Source organism: Heteronotia binoei, chromosome 21 (assembly GCF_032191835.1).
Source record: "Heteronotia binoei isolate CCM8104 ecotype False Entrance Well chromosome 21, APGP_CSIRO_Hbin_v1, whole genome shotgun sequence".
Classification (NCBI taxonomy): domain Eukaryota; kingdom Metazoa; phylum Chordata; class Lepidosauria; order Squamata; family Gekkonidae; genus Heteronotia; species Heteronotia binoei.
In genome coordinates this window covers 135,496,309-135,518,268 of record NC_083243.1, presented here as the reverse complement: position 1 = coordinate 135,518,268, position 21,960 = coordinate 135,496,309, and the positions used below count along the sequence as shown (strand labels likewise).

The window sequence follows — 21,960 nt, the reverse complement described above, 5'->3', positions numbered from 1 at the left end:
AGTACCGTATTTTTCGCACCATAAGACGCACCCCCCCCCAAAAAAGTGGGAGGAAAAGTGTGTGCGTCTTATGGAGCGAAGGTACCAGTACCTACCTTCCGGGGGGGGGGGGGGCGATCCGCTGCCTCTGCCTCTGATCCCGGCGCTTCCCCCGCGCCTGCTTGCCTGGTTCCAGCTCTGACACTTACAGCAAGCACCAGGATCACTCCCTCTGCCCTCCGATCCTGGCGCTTGCTGTAAGCATCAGAGCTGAAGCCAGGCAGGAACGGAGGAAGCACCCGCCCCCTCCGCAAACCCAGTGCTTTGCGAGCGCCAAGAGGGAGGGCGGAGAGGGCAGCGTGCTTCCTCCGTGCCTGCCTGCCTGGCTTCAGCTCTGATGCTTACAGCAAGCGCCGGGATCGGAGGGCAGAGGGAGCGATCCTGGCACTTGCTGTAAGCGTCAGAGCTGGAGCCAGGCAGGCAGGCGCGGAGGAAGCGCCGGGATAGGAGGCAGCGAATCGCGCCCCCCCCAGGAGGAAGGTGCATCCTATCGTCCGGAGCGCCTTATGGAGCAAAAAATATGGTATATAGTAATTGTTGATTTTCAGGGAACCTTTACACTCATGTCCACCTCCTTGCACTCATATTTCAAAGCACTACTGAAGAGGTAGTCTTTTCATGTTTTGTTGTAATTGCATTGTAAACCTGGTGGCAGAGTTCATCTTGATTTTATTTCTATTATATAGTTTCTAGGGTTGTTATTTAATAATAATAACAGTGAATAAGAGAGGCTAATACTTTCATGCCACCATTCTCACATATTGTCCAGTGTGATTGCTGTATAAAATATAATAAGATTTGCCTTTATGTAACCAGTCAAGCCAACTATGTATACGGCCTCTGTAATTTTGAAGGCACTGACAAAGACCCTGTTTCCCCTACTTGCAAGGGGGAAAGTGAGAATAAAACATCTGATAACCTTAGCAAATGACACCCCTCATTTACAGGAATTGGGGAGGGGAGCTTGTGTACGTTGTCCCCTTCTTATGCTCTCATAATGAGTGGAAGAGGGAGCCTTAGGACCGTCTCCTCCCATATATGCCCGGGGAGGTCGTTATGTTCGGCCTCCCAACATCTGTTGGCCATCTCCAGCCCAAGAGACGCCTGCCTTTTCTCAACTAGGGCCAGGGCTTTTTCAGTCTTGGCCCCAACCTTGTGGAATCAGCTCCCTACAGAGATCCAGGCCCTACCTGGCTTATTAGTCTTCCGTAGGGCCTGTATAATTGAGCTGTTCTGCCAGGCTTTTTGTTGAGGCTGCGGGTGTCTATTCTTGATCTGGTTGGCCTCCCCTGCCGGCACTGTCACCTGTGTTGTTAAATGGAATAATATCTGCCATCTCTATGGGATAACATCATGATGTGAGATGGCCAGACTGGGCAATATGCAATGATATGGAAAATTTTCTGTGTGCTGTTGAGTTGTTTGTTTATAAAATGTTTTTATTGTATTTTATTGTTTTATCATATGTTGTACTCCACCCTGAGCTCTACGGGGAATGGGCAGAATAGAAATATTCTAAAATAAATAAATAGTTCAAGTTTATTTATATCCCGCCCTTCCCACCGAAGTGGCTCAGGGCGGCTCACAACACATAAAAATCTAACATAATTTGAATTTAAAACATCTTACATAATTAAAACAGTAGAATAATAAAACATATAAAACATATAACGGCGGTCTGTCAGAACTACACTCAGCTTCCAATGCCAGTTAGGTGAGTAAATAAGATTGGGAGGATTTTCCTACAAGCTGCTGATTATTTGGCTGATAAATTGTCTCGAAAATGTCCAGAGATGTGTGGCAGGGGGCCTGAGGCAGTGGCCAAACTATGTTCTTGCTGCTGCCTTTTGAAATCAGGGAGTCAAGCCAGGCAGCTGTAGTGGCTTCAGGACCTGGCAGACTCTGTAGAAGGCTGGGAGGAGAAGCACTCATGCCTTGCAAACAGGCCTGGAGGAGTGCTGGGAGGAAGCTTTCAGAACAGTGGTAAACCATCATGCCTGCCAAGAGAAGAGGAAGACTGTGTGAGCGTGGTGTGGGTTGGGCCAGCAGGGGAGGCCAGCCAGAAGACAGGACAGCCAGGAACAGGACTACCAGCCTGAGGGCTGCAAGGGAAAAGACAGGGAATGGGGCCACTTCTCTCTTGGGGGCAGCACCTGCCAGCAGAAGAGTTTCTAAGGCCTGCAAGTGAACAAGATAAAGGAATCCCAAGGGAGGCCACAGGGGCCCAGCACACATGGGCAGGGCATTCTGCCCCCAAATATAGGACTGGAGCAGCTCCCCAAACCCTTTATTAAGTGGATCTTCAGGGAGTCCAGGAAGATGGGCCAGTTTGCACATAATTAATCTGGATTGATCAAGGGCAGGAGCAGAGATGACTGAGGGAACTCTACCTCTCCTTTCTGAGGCACTGACAGCACTGCTGACAAAAGGGTTGCTGGAGGACATGCTTGCATCCTACTATGACCCAACCTCCAGGAAGTGGAGCCTGACAGTGTCCTTTGAAAACTTTCCTCTTTGTGGAGCACCAAAATGAGACAGCTGAATAAAACAATGTGTTGAGAATATCTATGGCAAAAGACTGCCATTTGGCCCTTCGTACAGTGTTGACCCCATCACCTTACTAGCTCCATGCTAAGACAATAGTGATGGAAGTTTGAGTTTGCTTGGAACTACTTTGCAACAACTGATAATTCCCTATCAGGGAAAGAGGGACCCTCACAGTTGCAAGTACATACAAGAAGAGATTAAGAAAGAGAAAGAGAATGCAACAGAGAATGGAGGATTTACAGTCCCCAGGTTTAACCATGGAAATCCATTTCATCCTCTGAATATAAATCCATTTCACATCCAGAGTATAACTTAGAAACCAATCAGATATGCTTTCTAGCAGACTTTCATTTACAGTGGTTTGAAACATCTGCAGCATTGTTCAGTGATAACATATTGTATAGGATGTCAAGTGAACCCTGCACTAATCCACCAGAAAACTGCTAGTGCAAGTACTCTTACTCTAGAATGTGTAAGGTGCACAAGAACGTCATGATTTATGTAGAAAAAAGTATGTTGAGCAGTTGCAGGTCTTCACATTGTGAAGCATTTAAGCTGTCTCCCCCCCTTACTTTTTTGTATAAAACTTGTTGACCATTAGGTAGTAAATAAAAAATTAAAATAAACAAAAGATGCCAGTGGCATTCCATACCCTTGATATTGTGCTGCTGATTTCCTGTGTACTGTGATCATGTATGCAACTTCTTGGAAAGTTCATTTGTGTACAGTCCACCTCCATATCTAGTGATACTATTAATAGTAGCAGTTGGGGCTGAATATGTAAATATATTTGGGGGTCCTTAACCTTCTACTTTATGTTTTCTAGGCTGCTGAATATGTCCCAGAAAAAGTAAAGAAAGCTGAAAAGAAACTAGAAGAGAATCCATATGACCTTGACGCTTGGAGCATTCTCATTCGAGAGGCACAGGTTTAGTGACATAGGATTACATTTCCTTATCAAATGGGTCCACTCACAGTAATTGGTTCTGAAGTAATTATGTATGATTTTACATCATAAATATTGTAAATATTTATTGGTTTTCAATTTTTAGAATCAACCTATAGACAAAGCACGGAAGACCTATGAACGCCTTGTTGCCCAGTTCCCAAGTTCTGGCAGATTCTGGAAACTGTACATTGAAGCTGAGGTTAATATTTTCATTTTCTTTTTAAAAACATATTAGGAATTTAAGTGGGCACAGAAACATTAATTTGTTAGGCACACACACACACACACTTGGGTAAAATAGGAATTGAGCATTTTTTTCATGTAAGAGGTGGAAAGGGGGTCTTTAAAATGAATTCTAAATATTTGGGTCTCTTTATGGTCTGATGCTTGTTGCATTATGCATTTGCAACAACATTAAAACAGTTTCAATGGTATTGGAGTGCTTTAGCCTTTTATTTACTTGTCGTGTCAATTTATTGCCTCCTGTGTCATTTATTTAGAGCTCCTTTTTTCATATGCTAACTTAAATGTTTTTGTTATCTGTTGGGCTCTAATATTTTGATTTCTAGGCTGGTTTAAATTTCTGAAATGTTTCAGGGTGGGATGGGGGTGAAAATGCAAATTATATTATGTAAAAATAGCTGAAAGTGTTAAACTTAGATGTCAGCTATGTTAGTCAAATGGAAGCACATACCTAGCAAAATATTGCATCACCAAAATGACAAAGTTGTGTCCTGTTCTGTTAAAATGTGCAATGTGACCTGGAAGTCTTTCTGATCAATATTCTCAAAAAATAACTTGCTATCCTCATTTATACTTTATCTAGCTAAATATGCTTCTTACTGGCAAGTAGATTTATAAAATACATTTAAAAATAGTAGATAGTAACTCATTGTAATTATTGTGCAACTTGTGACTTGCATTTCTGTGTAAAATGGTAAGTAAAACCAGTTTGAAAAATTCCTGGTATGTTGCATATGTGCTATACAAAATTAGTAAAGATTTAATAATCTGAGATATCATGATATCAAAAAGATGAATTAATGAAGAATGTTACAACCAAGCTCCTACTGTGTATGATTTGCACACTAGAAGATTTCTAAGGTCTAAATGTTAAGTATAATCTGTAGTGATATGGCCATTTTGCTTATTTTTTCATATATGCTTGGTTGCAGGTTTAGGGCAAGTAGGCACTTGCAGATGAACAGTCTGCTTTCTGTATTTATATTTACTAATGTTTGAAGATCTACTTGCTTGACTTTAGAAGGCATAGTATTAACAACATTTATGAATTCCTGTATTATAGACTGACAACTTTAAGCTTGGATCGACTAGAGTGTTTCCAAGGATATAAACATTTCCACCCATAGAGCACAACTTTCTTTTCTCCCCCTTCCTGCTGCAGCCCAAAATGCTCCTTGGGGACAGGGGACCCCAGGACATATTTTAGGCTGCAGCTGGAATGAGGAGGTGAGAAAGTTACTCTTCCTAGGCAGAAATACCTCTGTCCCTGGAAACACATCAGTGGATCCGAGATACTGCAGTTTAGTATGGAGAGGAGAAACTTATCACACTTAGCTACATGGATTCATTTACATAATATTTTTTCTTAGTAAAGGTTTCACATTGTAGACTTTTAAGGATGATTGCAGGTAACTGAAAACAGCAGCCATCACTGGAGAGACCTCTGCTGTCTTCCCCTTATTCTGTAGCCTCTTGTACTGTCATCTCTCCCCAATTGTTCCTGGGATGTGGATAGCTACATTGGGAAGAGGGAACTGGTGGAGATCACCTTTCTCTTTCCCTATTTTGTACAAATGGAATGCGAATGTCCACAAGAATGGAGGGGGGAATATATCACCCTTTCCTCTGTAGCATCTATATTATATCAAACATAATTTCTCCACCTCTGTTTTTGCCAGACATTGAGGGAACTGCAGAAAGAAAAGTCAGTTTTCTATTAATAAATATGTGTTCACAGTTGTATGGATTGGACTCATTGACTGAAATGTGTGTATGGGAGACGACTGAAGGTCTTGTTTACTTACATAGGACATACTCTTCACTGGCTAGTTTCAATATTTTGCATTTTTAAAAATGTTGAGTATGCATATTAATAAGGTTGCCAACTTTTACTAAGCCTGATCCTGTACCTTTAAGAGCAACCCAGCAGACTGAAACAACTTGTTGTTTTTTTAAGTCTCCACTCAAGGAAAAGATTCACTTACTTAATATGTATGTCAGGGAACACCCTTCAGTAACTTGGCATCCCACTTTATAGTGTGATTATTTGGAAAGTAGACCAGATTCAGAACACCATATTGCAGTCTTCGGCATGTGCAAAAAGACTTTACAGTTCCTTTTTTCCTGTAGGAGCTCCTTACAGTTCCCCCAAAGCCCCCCTTAGAGGATGGAGGCCTTGAGGGCAGTACCAAACTAGGGGTGCCACTGGTGCCATCTCCCTTCATGCATCTGTGGAAGCATTTCATGTGAATGCATTAGCCTCCTGGAATCCTGGCGAGTCTACAGAGCAGTGAGAGCAGTGATTTATCCCGTAGTAAATCCAGGACATGTTCGATCCTGTATTTCATAAATAGGACTTTACTAAAAAAGACATTATCTTAATTTAAAACAGATTGCTCATCAGTTTAGAAACTCATTTACATGTTGTTTACATTGTTTCCTTCTACAGTAGTCATAATTTGTATGTCACTAGGTGGTTTTCTTGGCCCATTAGTGCTGTACTACATTTAATTTTGATGGACAGAAATCTGTCTTCTGCAACGTTACAGATAAATACAAAAATTCATTGTTCACTGCCCAGTGTACCTGTTAACTGGTTTATCTGTATTTATGTTAATGAGCAGGTTGATAATTTATGTTAAAGATCAGGTTGACAATTAGTCTGCTCATTTGGTTGCCCAAAATTTTTAACTTTTCCTATATTAGTGACTAACATTCCTTTCTGATGAGTTCACTGTGTGTTATGAAAGTTATTGCATAAGTAACATGTAGAGTAGTTAAGAATAGAAACAATTTTCACTTTTAAAAGTTTGAAAGAACAACAGGAATGTGTCTCCAAATACAGATCAGTACTGTAAAGATGTCAGGAGCCCGGTGGCACTGAGTGGTAAAGCTGCAGTACTGCAGTCCAAACTCTCTGCTTACAACCTGAGTTCGATTTTGGAGGAAGATGGGTTCAGGTAGCCGGCTTCAGGTTGACTCAGCCTTCCATCCTTCCGGGGTTGGTAAAATGAATACCCAGCTTGCTGGGGGGAAAGTGTAGATGACTGGGGAAGGCAGTGGCAAACCACCCCGTAAAAAGTCTGCCGTGAAAATGTCCTGATGCAACGTCATCCCAGAATCAGAAATGACTGGTGCTTGCACAGGGGACTACCTTTACCTTTTTTACTGTTAAGATATGTGTTAAAGGTATGAGAATGCTAAGCTCTTTATTTTGTTGCAAACTTCTTACATCTGATACCTGTGCTATTCGTAGGTTCCTGCTTCTAATGTCTAGAAAAGGACACTGTGATATTATACAGTTATACCTCATTTCTGCGGTGTGCTTTTTGGTCTTTCAGGGTTCAAAAACTAAAAAGTGCAGAAATTTTGTTTTTAAAAAGGCAAAGTCTTCTTTACTTTCTCTTAATTTGATAGTGGAAAGTTTCCCTTACCCCAGAAGCTAAGGTCCTCCAGACTTTAATAAGGATCTGATCAGAAGACTGAAACTCTTTTGACTGGGTTGTACAGCAGTTAGGAATTCTTATAATGATAAACATAACTTTCTGTGTATGTTTATAGTTTGCTAGTTTCATTAAATATTAACTTATTTCATGTCATCTTGTTTAAGCTATTTAACACCTTACTTAGTGGCCCCATTGCTTTTAGTGAATGTTGCAAATACGTGGTGGTAGAAAATAGCAGTGGAGATAGAGATTCCCCCCAACTTTATAATTAGTATAGTTTACTGTTAGAAAAATTTATTTTCATATTTTTGCATCAAATAGTGAAGGCCTTATGTATATGCAAGACTAGGGCCATAGTAAGTTGGCCTTAGTAGCCAGCCCAACACTGCAATCCTGCACGTCAAGCCTGAAGCTTGTTCTTCAGCATCTTAAGGAACCTGCCTCTGAAGCAAAGTGCAAAACCAGGAATTATGTACAGTCTGTATCTCTCTCACTGGTTTCAAGCTCAGGGCATGGAGTTCTGGTGTCTGTCTCGCTATGCTTGTGGCATGGTCTCTAAAGTATAATGCCACAGAACAGTTTCCCAAACCACCCCTCCTGCTCCTCTTGAGGTTATGGGGAAGGGCATTCCTGTGACTTTGTTCTGCTTTTCCCTTGTTCTCCTCTTCCTTCAGCCACACTTCTTTTTATACTCTGTACTTTCCTTCTTAGAAACTACCAGTGTTGAGTAGGTTATCTGCCACCCACTACTTTACTTATATCTCCTGGATTTCAGCATATAAGCTGCCACTGCATGCACTGCCACTGTGATGTACCTGAGACTGAAGGATTTGCTGGCAAAAATGGCTCAAGAACGAGATGCTGGAAGAGGGGAAGCAGTGATGAATCATGTGTTCAACATTCCCCGGTGCTGGGAAGGGAGGAGGCAGGACTGCAGCAAGTTGTACTTACCAGGGGAAGGAAGAGAGCTTCACTGTGGTTAGCTTCATAAAAGGATTTGTGCATTCATGATCTGAATCTTGGTTTATGATATATAACTGAAACATTCCACAAATGAATTAAATACGTCATTCTTAATGTGACAGATCTGACTTATTAATAAGTTTTTCATTCAGCATAAAAAGAAATTAGTTTAACGTTACTCACATTTAACAGTCTTGACTCCAAAATGGTGCAGTAGCAGATGGGAAAGTATGCTAAATCTTAAGTCTCATATGAAAACTTAGTAGAGAACAGTTCTTATTTTGGTTCATAGGGGTTCCATCCATAACTCTAAGCAGGGAAAACTCTGATGTTTTAAAACTGCTGTGATAAGCTTTTTCAGTAAGTGCTCCCCAGTTCAAGACTGAAGTGTGTCACTGTAATGCATGTTCCTGTAAGGTGCCCTTCCTTGCACCTTATTATGATTTTTACTGTCATCTAAAGAATTCAAGAGAAGGCAGACAGTCCTAAATTTCTCTTGGAGTCAGTTTATAAGCAATTCAGCATATGTTTTAAAAATCATGTCTCTCCTAATATCACATCCCAGAAGCTAAGCAGGGTTAGCCCTGACTAGTATATGAATGGGAGACTTCCAAGGAATACCAGTTGTGATGTGGAGGAAGGCAATGGCAAACCACCTCTGAATGTCCCTTGCTTTGAGAATCCTACAGGGCTATAAATGTATAACAAATATAGCATAGTCACCAAAAATGGCATATAAAACAAGATGGGACAAAAGTACAGTTACAGTTGTTAAGACTAAAACATCCTTTGTGTTTTAAAGGATGCCTGAATTTCAGTTTTCAAAACGAATTCTCGATGTCATATTGAAGACTGAAGTGTGTTTGTGGACATGCATTAGTGAATCTTTTTGAAAGATTATTCAATTTCACATTTTAAAAGTACAGTTCCTAAACTTGCTTTGCAGTATTGGTATACTCAGATGCTGTAAATGTGGGCATGGTGTATTCCAGTCCATGTTGATTTTTCTAATTTTCTTCAGTTTTATGCTTTTATAGAATTAGAATGTAGAGATTTGGGGGGAAGTGCATTAATCTACTGGCACACCAAGGATTATGCACAGCAGTGAACACCTAAGTGTAAATAGTATAAAGATGTTATAAAATTTATTTCAGTGACATTAATAAATGCTAGCAGCCCACAGATTGGCTTTCAAGCCTGAAAAATGAGTGTATACCCAGACAGTCAGGAAAAATATGCAGCCACTGGCTTATTGAGTAGGGTCTCCTGGTAACTTTAGTTTTTATTGATTGGAATATACAAGTAGAAAGAAATGAAGCAGACTATCACTGCTTTCCTATGTCAGCTATCACAGTTTCATTGTATACATTGGTTAGAATTTTGGAACATGAAAGCAGGCTTATTTTACTGAACAGCTGGGTAGAAAGCTACCTCTAAATTTTTCAGATCTCCATTTGTAACAGTTAGAAACTCTTTTTAAGTTCAAGGAAGGAGCTTAGAATATCCAAGTTTACTTCAACTTGCCCATCCATAGCTATGTCCTAAAACTACAGGAATATGAAGACCTTAAATGTGGCAATCTTTGGGTGATCTGTTGTGTAATCAGTGTTCCCATCCTCTTTGAAGGAATTTCACAGGTCAGTTCTATTCTGTATCATATTAAAATCCTATTCTGTGTCATATTAACTCATTTCAGAATGGTTTCTGTTGTTTATGGAAGAGGGAACAAAATAAGGAATAATTATAACACTGTTTGCTTAGGCGACACACACACATGTGAGTGATGATAAAATTACAATTAAAAAGATAAAAAGTATGAGTTCTGTTAAACTGGTAAAAATAGCAGTCAGCCAATTACTGAATGCCTATAGAATATGAAGTTGCCGTTCTATATTTGTCTTTTGAAGAGGGAGGCAAAGATGTTGTTCTATTTTTTTCAGTCACTACTATCTTGTGTAAGTTTTCTTCTAGTGTATATTTAAGAAAATACTGTACTTTCAGTTGAGTGTAAGACAAATTGTTTCTGAATTTGGGACTCTTCTATAGGATGTATTTAAGAGAAAAGGAACCTGAATTTAGGAAGGGCTTTTGTGTCAGTTTCTGCCCAGTTTAAAATTGGTAGTTGATTGCCAGTACCAGATTAATTATCCACATCACTGTAGGTATGTGTTGCAAGGTAAATCCCTGTTAGTTTGAAAGATGTAACAGAAAAGAAGGTTTGTAGACGTAAGGCTTATACTGCTAGGACAAATATAGCATCAAGTCTTTTTCATATCTTACTCAGCTGTGGCATCCATGTTTGAAGGGAGTGGGAGATTGAGTTGGGTTTTCTCTTCCTGTATTTATAACAGTTCACAGTTGTGAATCTTTCCCATCTACTTGTAAAACATGTTTTTTTCATGTGTGGAATATTCTATACAACTAATGACTTTTATGTCTTTTTCTTTGGTCATATCTTTTAAAGTCAAAGACTGATATATGTGTAAGGTGTAGATGCTGCTTTAATTTATATTGCATTATTTTTGTTTGTATCTGTTTCCTGGCTATTGGCGTTTTTTTTGTAGTCTCTGTTCCTGCTTATAGATTTTTGAAGTTGTTCAAGGTCAACCTTTGAACATCTAGAATTCTAGCTAGAGAGTTGGTGCTAATTTTAGTTCTTTAGACCTATGAAACAAACCACAGCACCTTCAGTTTTTTTTTCTGAAAATCTCCTAAGTTGGGCCTAGCATTTTGGGTAGCCAGCTCTGAAATACCATATAGCAGATTTCCTCCAAAATCTGCACTATGTTTCACAGACTGGAATTTCATAGACTGTAGAATGCCATTGTTTTGTTCTAGGTCTCTCAGCCTTAAAAGTGTGTCAGCTTAGGTTTTATTGCTTCTGATTAATGTCCTTTTTCAGGTAATTTAGTATTAAAACACTTTTAGTTTAGAAGCAAATGCATTAAATACAATGTTGGAATATACTATATAGGATAGTTGATCTGTGTTAAGGCTGCTGGATCAAGGTTGGTCAAACGGGCAAGAATTTAAATTGATTATTCTAAGCAATAATGGTAAGGACTTATTTCTTTGACTTAGTTGTACAGAAACCGAGAGAGGTAGTGATGGAAGCAGCGGGGGAGTATACACACTGTCAAGCCCACTTGGATTGTATCAGAGATATTTCCCCTGATTGCCTTCTTGGTGACCAGTGGACAACAGGCTGGGGGACAAAGCATATTCTTTGGGTGTGTAACCTAACATGGTTTACTTTAAACAGCTGTCTGCTGGTTAAGTTTTGCTGAGCAGGAGATGCTCCTTGTGCTGCTTCTAGCCAATCAAATATAACTCTCTAAATGCTTTCTTTTCAAAGTTGCTGCCTTGATATACCCACTTGTCAGGCCTCATAAGTTTTAAAAAAGCAACCTGCTCTGTGCAGTCACTGGTTTGGGTGATGGGTGGTGGGAAAAGGAATTTGGTCACAGGCATGCTGTACCTCAGTCTTGCTTCCTTAATCCGTTTCTGTGAATGTCGTTTGTTATATATGGTTGGAATCTTTACTGTCCCTTTCCCCAAAATCTCTGCCCCCCCCCCCCCCCGTGAAAAGCAACAGGCTGTGTGCTTGCAGGAACAGTCTCTACATGTTTACTGCCAAACATCAATGGCATTGGGTTGGGCATGGCTGGGTGGTAGGCAAAACTGAGAAAGTCAGCCCATCTGTGCTGTGAGAAACACCTAACAACTATAGTCAAAAACTTCTGCAGGCTGTATAGTACCTTCTTCTGTAATTCTATTTACTAAGAGTTTTCTACACATTGCAGGGTGGATAAACAGTGGTAAACCATGGATTATATAGTACTTGTAATCCAAATAACATCGTCTTCTGACATGATTCACTGTTTAGAAGTCATACAAAGGCATATATGTATGTGTATATAATCATGACCGAGATATAGTACACAACTTTATCCTTAAATGATCTGTATAAAAGAAAACTGAGCACTTTTAAAATAAAGTTAATCCTATTATATAATCCAGCAGTAATACAACTATGAACATACTGAAACTTACATATCCATGTGTGCACACTGATTGCTCAGTATAAACATTTTGTCCTTTCATTTAATGAAGCAACTTTCCATCGAATAGGTACACTATTACCTACCTCACAGGGTTGTTGTGAGGCTTAATTTGTTTCGGCTGTTGTGGGAAAGGCATTAGGGAAATGTTACTGGTTACTACTTTGTGGTTCTAACACATGTAGGTCAATAAATTTAAAAAATGTTCCCCTTTAATTTATAAATAGTCTTTGGTTGTGGCAGTTAAAATTCTTATGTAATATCCATTCAACTCTGATAGTCTTGGTCCTGTGTAAACAGAAAAAGGCTATGTATTTAAATTGAATGTTTTCAGCATTTGAAAATTAAAATGGCCTCAGACATTTTAATAAAAATAAGTGATATTTTTGTCTTGGGATCCTGTCCCTGTGTTTATGGGCAATGTTTGCAATTTTTAAAATGCTACCTTAATGTATTATATCACATTTTTGTATGGTAATTTTTTTACTGTTTTACTGAGAGGAAAAAATTAGGAATTTCTCAGGCTTTGTGACTCCATGCAGTATGTAGGATGGATTGCAAAATATTAAGCAATCTATAAAATTATTAAAAATATTAACGTGTATTATATAAACAAAAATATAAGCTTAATCTAAAATGAGATAATATTTATATTTAAAATGGGAAGTGATTATTGCCAGACATTTGCTGGAATGAAAGGTTTTCTGTTTTTTATACAGTGAAATAGCACAAGCCTGATGACTTTCTCTTTCATAAATATCTCTGTATGGAGGGTCTCCTATTGAAAAAGTCTGGCTCTGACTTCAGATAAGGAGGGCTTTAGTGCAGTGAGACCGTGATCTTAGTGCACTTGTGGGAAGGAAGAGGGCTTATGTAAATATCATCTTGTAGCTCAGGCAATGGAAGTTTGTAGCATCTTAAAGGATCATTTCATGCTGGCATGAGTTTGTAGACTTGCCATTGTGTTTCATTGGATGCGTCCATTTCAGGCTTCTGATGAAATATGCCTTTAGCAGCAAAAGTTCCAAAGAATGTCTTTGGAGTCAAATATTTAATTCTTCTCAATAAATAGTGCTAAATATATTGGATTAAAAATACAGTTTTTAAATGTTCTACTTGTATCCTGTGCTAGATTCAAAAAGTCCTCCTCCCATAAGTAAAGAATGCATGTTTTAGAAATGTGATATGGAATTTGATTTGTAAGTCAACTCTCTTCAGGCTATTTCAGTAACAGATATTTTGAATTTCCCTTACTTTAGAGAATGACAATGTATAACACAAATTTAGGTTTAGTTGCATTTCAGTACAGACAAATGAGTACGCAATCTCTTTATGGAATAAAAAGGAGATGCTAGAAGATTATGGGGTTTTTAAAAACTACTTATTTCTTGGTAATTTCATAATCCATTTCAGTTCAGAAAAAGTAAGAGAAATAAAATTGAAAATCTAATTATGTAAAACTGCTTAGAGTACTTTAATGTAAAAGATCTTCCCATTGTTAAAGTTAACTCTGATACTACTGCTGCAAGTATGTTACATCAGTTGAAATAAAATATATAAATACACAGATAAATTAGAATAACCATTAACAAGATGTTATGTTTGTTCTCTGAATGAAGCCATTCTTACCTAAGATCTTGATTTTTGTAAGTGTGACATCTGTTGCTCCCTGCTTGTTAATAAACATTTTCTGTATTGTTATTGTAGTTTTGCATCTGAAATCAGATTTGGTTTTGTCTGCCATTTTGGCTCCATTATTAATGTAGATGTTAAATGGCATAATCAACTGTATAAAGTACATTACTTCCTGACTTTTTGGAAGTCCCTTGTAGCAATGGCTTTCCCATTTGTTTTACATTTATGCAGTAAGCCAATAATTCCAATAATATTCATGCAGCAGTGTTTTTCTCTGGTTACAAGCACTCTTCATACAGGAGAATTCTAGCATATATCAAAATCTGAGTCTGAAAAAGTGGAGTCTGGCTCATGAAAACTTGCACCACAGCGCATTCATATGCCTTTTAAGATGCCTAGAGGCATTAATTTCTTTGATTTGGTTCAGGTTCAACTGCAAATGAAAATGTATTTTTGTAAGAATTTCATTTTGATCCCTGGAAGATGCCACAAGACTTTACATTGCAAAAAAGACACACTTTATCCTCTTCCGCTTAATAGTACCGTGATATACTTGGATTAATATGTATGTTTTTGTGAACATCCTAAAGTTTGCAAACAATTCAGCAGACTTGTTCTTTACATTGTTTAGAACACTGATGGAAAAATACTAAAATGTTTTCAGTTAGCTATACCTTTTTTTTTTGAGATAGTAAGTTATGCAGTTCCTGTTCCCACTACATAAATGACAACCAATTCTCATTTTGATTGTCATGGCTCCTCCTTGTACCCCTACTGTAGCTATTTAAATTCGCACAAAAATTCTTTCAGCTGCTCTACTGAAAGAAACTGGCATGGATCTTGCTGCAGCCCAGAATACCTCAAAAATTCTGCTTGGGGATGGATGGGTGACCCCTAGAAAGAGCATAAGGAAGGGTAGAGGTCTGTGGGATTGGAAAATTGGTAGAAATCCTCTTTGCACCCCTAATGTTGATAGAAATGTGTTTCCTTTATTCTTGTTTCAAAAGCCTGAATGCTGTCATTTAACAGAGATTGAAGCAACATTGAGAGCATGTCTCTTTATAGTACACTAAGGCTTGCTTTCTGATTTTATGGTACTGTGTACCCAATCCTAATTTATTTAGTTGTCAAAACTGTAACGCTTAATGTCCATTTGTTGTTTGTGTGGGATTGTATCCTTAAAGATCAATTTTGTACCACAGTAATATCAAGCTCACTTATTGTGTAAATTATGCACACGTTCACATTTTACGCATTTTTGTTTCAGTTCTGTAGGGTCAGAAGAACCAGTCTTGTCCACTGGAAATTATACACTATCATTGTCAAGTTCTGAATATTTCACTGGACATTTTCCATATCTTTTTTAGATTTAAGAGTTAACCATTCTTGCTCAACTCTTCTTCTGTCCCCCCCCCCCCCCCCGGAAAGCTGAGGTCCTTATGTACTAAATTTAGCACACAACATCTTAGGGCTGCTGTGGTAAGGGATGTGATGACATTTAATTTTTGCATTTATTGTAAGATTTGGATTATGGCTACACTACATAGCAAAACTGTTTTCTCTTAAGGACTAGGCTTTTAGCTTGACAGTCTTCTTGGGTTTGTTATTCTTCTGGATGTCTGTCATAAGGATTGGCACATTAGCCCCCCCCCCTTTTATTAAAGTATGTATATCCTGCTTTTCTTTGTGGTCAGTGTTTACAAATCACTAATTAAAACGTATAGAATTAAAATTTTAAAGAATAAAAAAAACTGAATAATCTCCATCTTCCCTAAAAGGGCTTTAAAGGTCATAACTAGTGTCTTTAATTGAACTCAGGGCAAACTGGCAGGCAGTATAATTGTTTGAAGATAGGCTAGCTGTGTTCCATTGGACTGAGAGTAATCAAGCTGCTGCATTCTTGCTTAACTGCAGTTTGAATTGTCTTCAAGGTTAATCCAAAATAGAGCATGTTGCAGTAATACAACCTTAAAGTTACAAAGCATAGATAAATGGCCGGGTTGGCTAAGCTTAGGAAATGAAAGAATTGGCAAACCAAATGCAGTTGATAGAAGGTACCCTTGCTCTTTACAACAACCTGCTTCTCAAACAGCAAGGTTGGCTTCCTGAACACCCTCATATTCTTAATCTTTACAGATACAAATTCTGCTTCATCCACTACAAGTGGATACAGTCCCTCCAAAAGCCTTCTTGAGCACCATTATCTGTTGGGGTTTGTTGTACCATATGTAGGCCTTTTAAAAGAGGCTTGGAACCTGGCTATAGTATTGCATAATATAGCAATATCTCAGTTACTTTAAATTGTCCTGGAAAATAATTTGTAAATATCACCCAATTCAGAATATGGCGCTCACCTTTTTTCTTGAGCTGCCTGCAGGTGTGGCCAAACTGGCTTAACGTAAGAGCCGCATAGAATAAATGTCAGATGTTTTAAGAGCCGCAAGACATGAACAAATATTACACATCTTTATTAAAACTCTTAATACTTTCTTTGCACATATGTGTACACTTTACAACACAACCATGATAGGAGACTTAAAAAAAAACCCTAGGAATAACATTCCCCATAAGACCAGCATAGGGAAAGGTTAGGATCTTTTTTTGCAGCAGCAGCGGGAGAAGGAACATGCACCATATAAATCACTGACCACTGTTTGCATCATTATGTATCTTTCTCTTTGCCTTGATACCAAGGTTAGTAAATACAGCTCCTACAGGAGCTGTGAAACTAAGAAGGAACACTGCACCACCCTCTTTAATTCAGTCTCTCCTTCCAGTGGCTTCCTCAGCTCTTGTGTGCTCTTTCCTCACTTTAAGACTCTGGGTGATCTGAGATGAAGCCTGCCTATTTCCCTCTCCTTCCCCACTTCACACCCAGTGGAAACAGTTGCCCACCTATAGGTCAGTGCTCAGAGACTGAGTTCCCAATGCTAAGCACACTTACTTGAGAGTAAGCCTGCATTAAGTTCCTGCTTGACCTCTGGGAGTGGCACAATTTTTTTTTAATTCATTGCATTTATATACCGCCCTCCCCTAACGGGCTCAGGGCGGCTAACAACAGTTAAAATAACAATATTAAAATCAAAGTACAATAAAATCATTAAAAAATTTCAACATTTCATACAATTTAAAATATGTAGTACGGTTTCAGGTTCACAATATGTGTGAAACCTCATGTGGCTCCTGAACCACAGTTTGGCCAGTATAAACCAAATTCTTGCATTGTTGGTTATCCACACCTGTTTCTGGGCTAGATTTAAGATGGTGATTTGACCTTAAACTTAAACAGCCTTTGGTCTAGAATCACCTCCCATATGTCACACATTTCTGATGAATTAAATGTACCAATCTGTTGCTTCAAAAGTTGCCATTATAAATTTGTAGTGATCCAGTTTTAATTATATTTTATAATGCTATAAATTGCTTTGAGGGCCTCTTGCAGAAAAATGGATTCTAAATTTAATTATAAGAAACCTAAGAAGATGCAAAACACAACACTTTATAGATTCCCTCTGTTAAAGCAGTTTGAAAAATCAACTGAGGGAGCGCTGAATAATATTTATGAAGTTGCAAACTGAATGAAAATAGTAGCAAGAAAATAATTGTTCACCTAGTACATAGATTTGAGGGCACTGTTGAAATTGGTAGGCTAAAACTTGAAACCAAGGACTATTTTTAATACATGATACATAGTTATCTATGGACTTGAGAGCTATTTCAGTGGGTTAGTGAAACATCTTAAAAAGGTGGGATAAAGCAATCATAATAGGCAGATTATAAACCATTGTATGGAGCCCTCATATAATATAATCCAGCCATACATTAGGTAGTTGTGTACAGGAGACTTGTATTGGTCTGTTTAGTCATAAAATAGAATAAGTAAAACCTTTCTTGTACCAGGAGTGCAGCTGATTGCTTCTCTGTGGTAAGTAGTGATTGTCTCCATTTGGTCAAGAGACTGATAGCATCTTAAGCAAACAGGGTTTGGGGGGGAATGATATTATATCCTGAAAATCTTGGTCTCTAAGGTGCTACTAGAATCTAGCTCGTTTATGGCAGACCAATATGGCTGTGCTTTGAAACTGAACAAGAAACTACAATGCACCTCAACCAGAAAGAATTAATAATTCTGGCTCTGTATTAGTTGCTTTTGTGAGGATTCCAGCGGCTATTTTCATGATCGCTAAACCAGAAACAAAAGCAAATCCTTCTATAAGCTCAAAGAAGGGTGGTACAAGTTCTCTCTCTTGAAATCTTGGGTGCACTTTTGTCATTTTTTTCTCCCATTATGATATTATTTAAGTCACTGTGATACAATTCTGGTATATAGAGGTGTGTTACTGTTTTACCCTGCCAAATGTTGTGGACAAATGGGATGAGCCCATCACTTGCGAAATTGCAAAAGCATCTAGTTGGAAACCTGTTTGGAAATAACCTGGATCCATGTGTCTTCGCACAAGTAGAAATGAGAGAGCGGTGGTTTGTGAGTCTTCTAAATTTCCTATTGAGCTGCAGCTTCTCAAGTCCCATACCTTTCCTAAGGATTCCTGGCTCTTAGGAGCAACTTTTGGCAGAGCTCAAAAGAATTCTGCAGGGAGGGGAAGGAGGGAGCATCTCCCTTGAGCAGTTTTGTCTGTGGTTCCTTGGATCTGACTCAAAATTCGGAACCCCATCTCACGTTGAGACAGACCATTTTATTGTCTTACAGTGTAGATTGCTAAATTACAATACTGTATTATCCTGAGGCTGCAGCTTGTTAACTCTTGTGGAGGGCAGGACTCTAGTGATACAGAATGTTTCACATTTGCAAACTTCTTGGTTTCTTGACCTGCTATGTATGGTGCTAATGTACCTTATGAATGATAAACTAGTCTCATGCTTCAATTTGTGTTTTTGGTTTGTGTTGTCATTCTTACTGTTTATCATAAAGTCTAGGCACATTCATATCGTTACACTGAAATAAGTCAATAAAATGAATTGTGTTTCTATCCTGAATCCTATATGTTCAGTTTTGGCTTCATTTCCTGTAGCATAAATATAGATGTTGAACAAGGATACATTGAATTGTGTAAAATATGCATAATGCTATAATCATGACTGGGCTTCTTTATTTCACAAAAATATATAATAAAGAGACTTCTATTTAAAAGATCATTTCCTATTTTTGTTTTCAGTATGTTTCCAGTAGTTCATTATCATGGACCTGGAAATGGGTCTGTGCGTCAAGTAATCCAAGGAACTTTTCTAGTGCTTCCATTCATTAATACTCTCCTCCCTCAAAGAACTATGCTATTCACAGTATAGTATGATGCAAAAAATAAGATAGTAGCCATAGCATTGGAGAGGTATTAAGAGGTCAGTGAAATACAGAAATCTGCTTGTCCTAAAACAAACCAAACAATGTTAAAGCCATTTGTGTATCTCATCTCCCTGACACTGGGTTAAATACATGTGAGAAAATGTCACAACCTAATAGAATGAGTTACAATGCAGTATATCTGTGCAGTAAATCCTTAAAATGGAAATCTGTTACTCTAAGCATAAGAGATCAACCCTTCGGGCATATACGTCTGACAATTCTGCAAGTTTGGCAGTATGCTTTGGCTTTTTAAAGAGTGGAGCACAGTACCTTCCCTTTTAATCACACTACTTTCAGTGCTGTTTTTTACATATGTGGCACCTCAAATGTTAAAGATATTAGTCTTTTATTTAACATTGCAGAGATGTCTTTGTGGAGTAGTAGAATAGTGGTTCAAAAGCTGGATTACAAACAGTTCTCCCAAACTTGCAGCGTCTTTGAAGCACTTTTGTCACTATAACAGAATTGTTTGATTCACAGTACTCTGCCTACAGCTACTATTCAGGAATCTTAAGTACAGAGAATTTCACCCACCCCCATGCTATCCAATGAACTTATTTTGAAAGGTGGACGTTTTACTTCTACTTTTAGTCACTCATCATCATGTAGGGAGGTGGACCCTTATGCTGTCCAAGTAAAGGGCTGAAATAATGTATGCATTTTCATATGTAAACACTAATGATTTGTTTATAAACTATTTGTAAGCACTTTGTGTCACTTGTAATTTATTTCTCTTGCCTCCTCATTTTAACAGTTTTACTCAAATAATGTGTATTGTTTAGTAATGAACAACGATGAGCAGATAGCAGGATAGGTATGTAGAGCAGACGACTCAGACTTGTTTAATTTAAAAATGGGGTATGATGTGGTAAGCTGCATTACTATGATGCAATTTTGTATTTTAAAACTGCTTTAATTGTCAGAGTAGTTGGTGGGCCATACAAACTGTTGAATGAAAAATTGGTTCCAAGGTTGTATCTCTTCTATGCACCATCACCTTTACCAAGTACAGAATGACTTGGATCCTGTGGTAAACTTCTGCTGGTGGAAGTGATTATGCCAGGTTCTCCTACTGAAGGTATGTGTTCTTGAGAGTTCTCTGTCCTGAGCAGCACCTCTTCAGGTTGCAGAGGGAGGGAGAAGGTGAGGAAATCTTGTTACACTCACGGAAATTTCTTCTATTAGTGGAAACTTACTGCAAGATCCAAGGCAGTATCTTCAAATCTGAACTACCATCTTTAAAATATTTCTATTGTATGACTGCAGATAAAAGCTTCAACGTATTTGTATGCTGGTGTGTTTGTGGGTGGAATTTTTTAAGAAGCTTTTGTCAGCGCTGGGGTTCTCCTTCCAGGAAAACTTACATCACCTGTTTTCTTTTTGGCAGACAATCACATTCTTCCCAAAATATAAATGTATTCATTACAATCAGGATAAGATGGACACTTGTCGCCATCTTCTCAATTAAGTGAACTTTGGCACCTGTGAAAGTGAGTCTCCACAATGCCACATTGTCAAACAAGTATAAAAAACAGTCCCTCCGCTCTTTAAAAGAGTTAAATTACTGGTTGCCAGGTCAGTGCAGAATAGTCACTAATAAGTAGGCTTGACAATAATTATTATCATGGAAGAAGCATTCTTTCCTTGTGGCAGAGAAGGGGAAATGCCTCTTTTAAGATGGTATATCTGGGAAGTACCATGTACGCTGCCCTAAACTCAAGAGGAAGGATAGCAAGAAAATGTAACAAATAAATACACTGAATGCACAGCCAGTTATTGGATTGCTGTTACAGCTGATTGTCCCAAACTTCTACCATCCCTTCTTTGCTCAGTGTTCCTCCTCCTCCCCTAACAAATTTGTTAATGGAGAGCAATGGGAGGGGGAGGCTGTTAAGACACGCACTACCTGAGAAGGGCAGTAATGGCACAGTGTCATTTTCCCACCTTGAAACTAGTTAGAAGTTTAGATTGTGGAATCAGATCTGAACAATACAGTATAGTGTTAATTTTAGCATTATATTGGTGGTGGGTTTTTAGTCATATGCAGGAATGCAAATATCTAAAATTATGTGATTTAGAGAACAATCCTAAGCAGGTCTACTTGGAATCTTGCTCAAATCTATTCAGTGGAGTTTACTCCTAAGAAAATGTTCTTAGAATAGTACTGATAATTGACTAAGATTCTTTTGGGAGTATTTTTAGGTAATTAAATCATTTTTTTTCAATTGTAGACTTTGAAACCTATTTCATCTTATTGCTCTTGTTAAATGTAATGCTTTTAAGCTCACAAAGCATGTGTATGCTGTACTTGAATAAAGAGGAAAGTCCCACATTACTGTAGATTGTGTGGAGAAGTCCATCTTTTAATCGTGTCCTATTTGAGATGATCTGTGGCAATATTCAAATGTTAAAGTGTTTACAAGCAGACCACATGTATTAAGCCAGATAGCAATCACTGAATACACCATTTCTATTATAAGTCTAACAGCATTATGGAAGAAAACGTCCACTGATTTTAGTAGGATTACTAATAAGCAGTTTATTCAGGCACTTCAGTGGTTTGAGTACTTTTGGGCCTGGGCCCAACCCAGTGTTTCTGTGGGCACCTTTGGGCTATGCAGCTTCTCCTTCCATGGCTGTTTGAAATACCCCCCCCCCCCCCCCAAATCCTGTTCCTGGTAGTTTTACATGTAAAGCACCCTAATTTCCAGTCTGTTT

General features: G+C 38.4%; 1 protein-coding gene across 1 annotated transcript in view; it reads left to right on the top strand.

The window, feature by feature from the left end:
* The window catches only part of CSTF3 (cleavage stimulation factor subunit 3), a 130,592-nt gene that overhangs the window by 12,041 nt on the left and 96,591 nt on the right, over window positions 1-21,960 (top strand). The window contains exons 2-3 of the mRNA XM_060261442.1: window positions 3,413-3,514; window positions 3,639-3,734. Of these exons, the coding sequence (XP_060117425.1) occupies window positions 3,413-3,514; window positions 3,639-3,734 (198 nt within the window). The remainder of the gene's footprint in view (window positions 1-3,412; window positions 3,515-3,638; window positions 3,735-21,960) is intronic.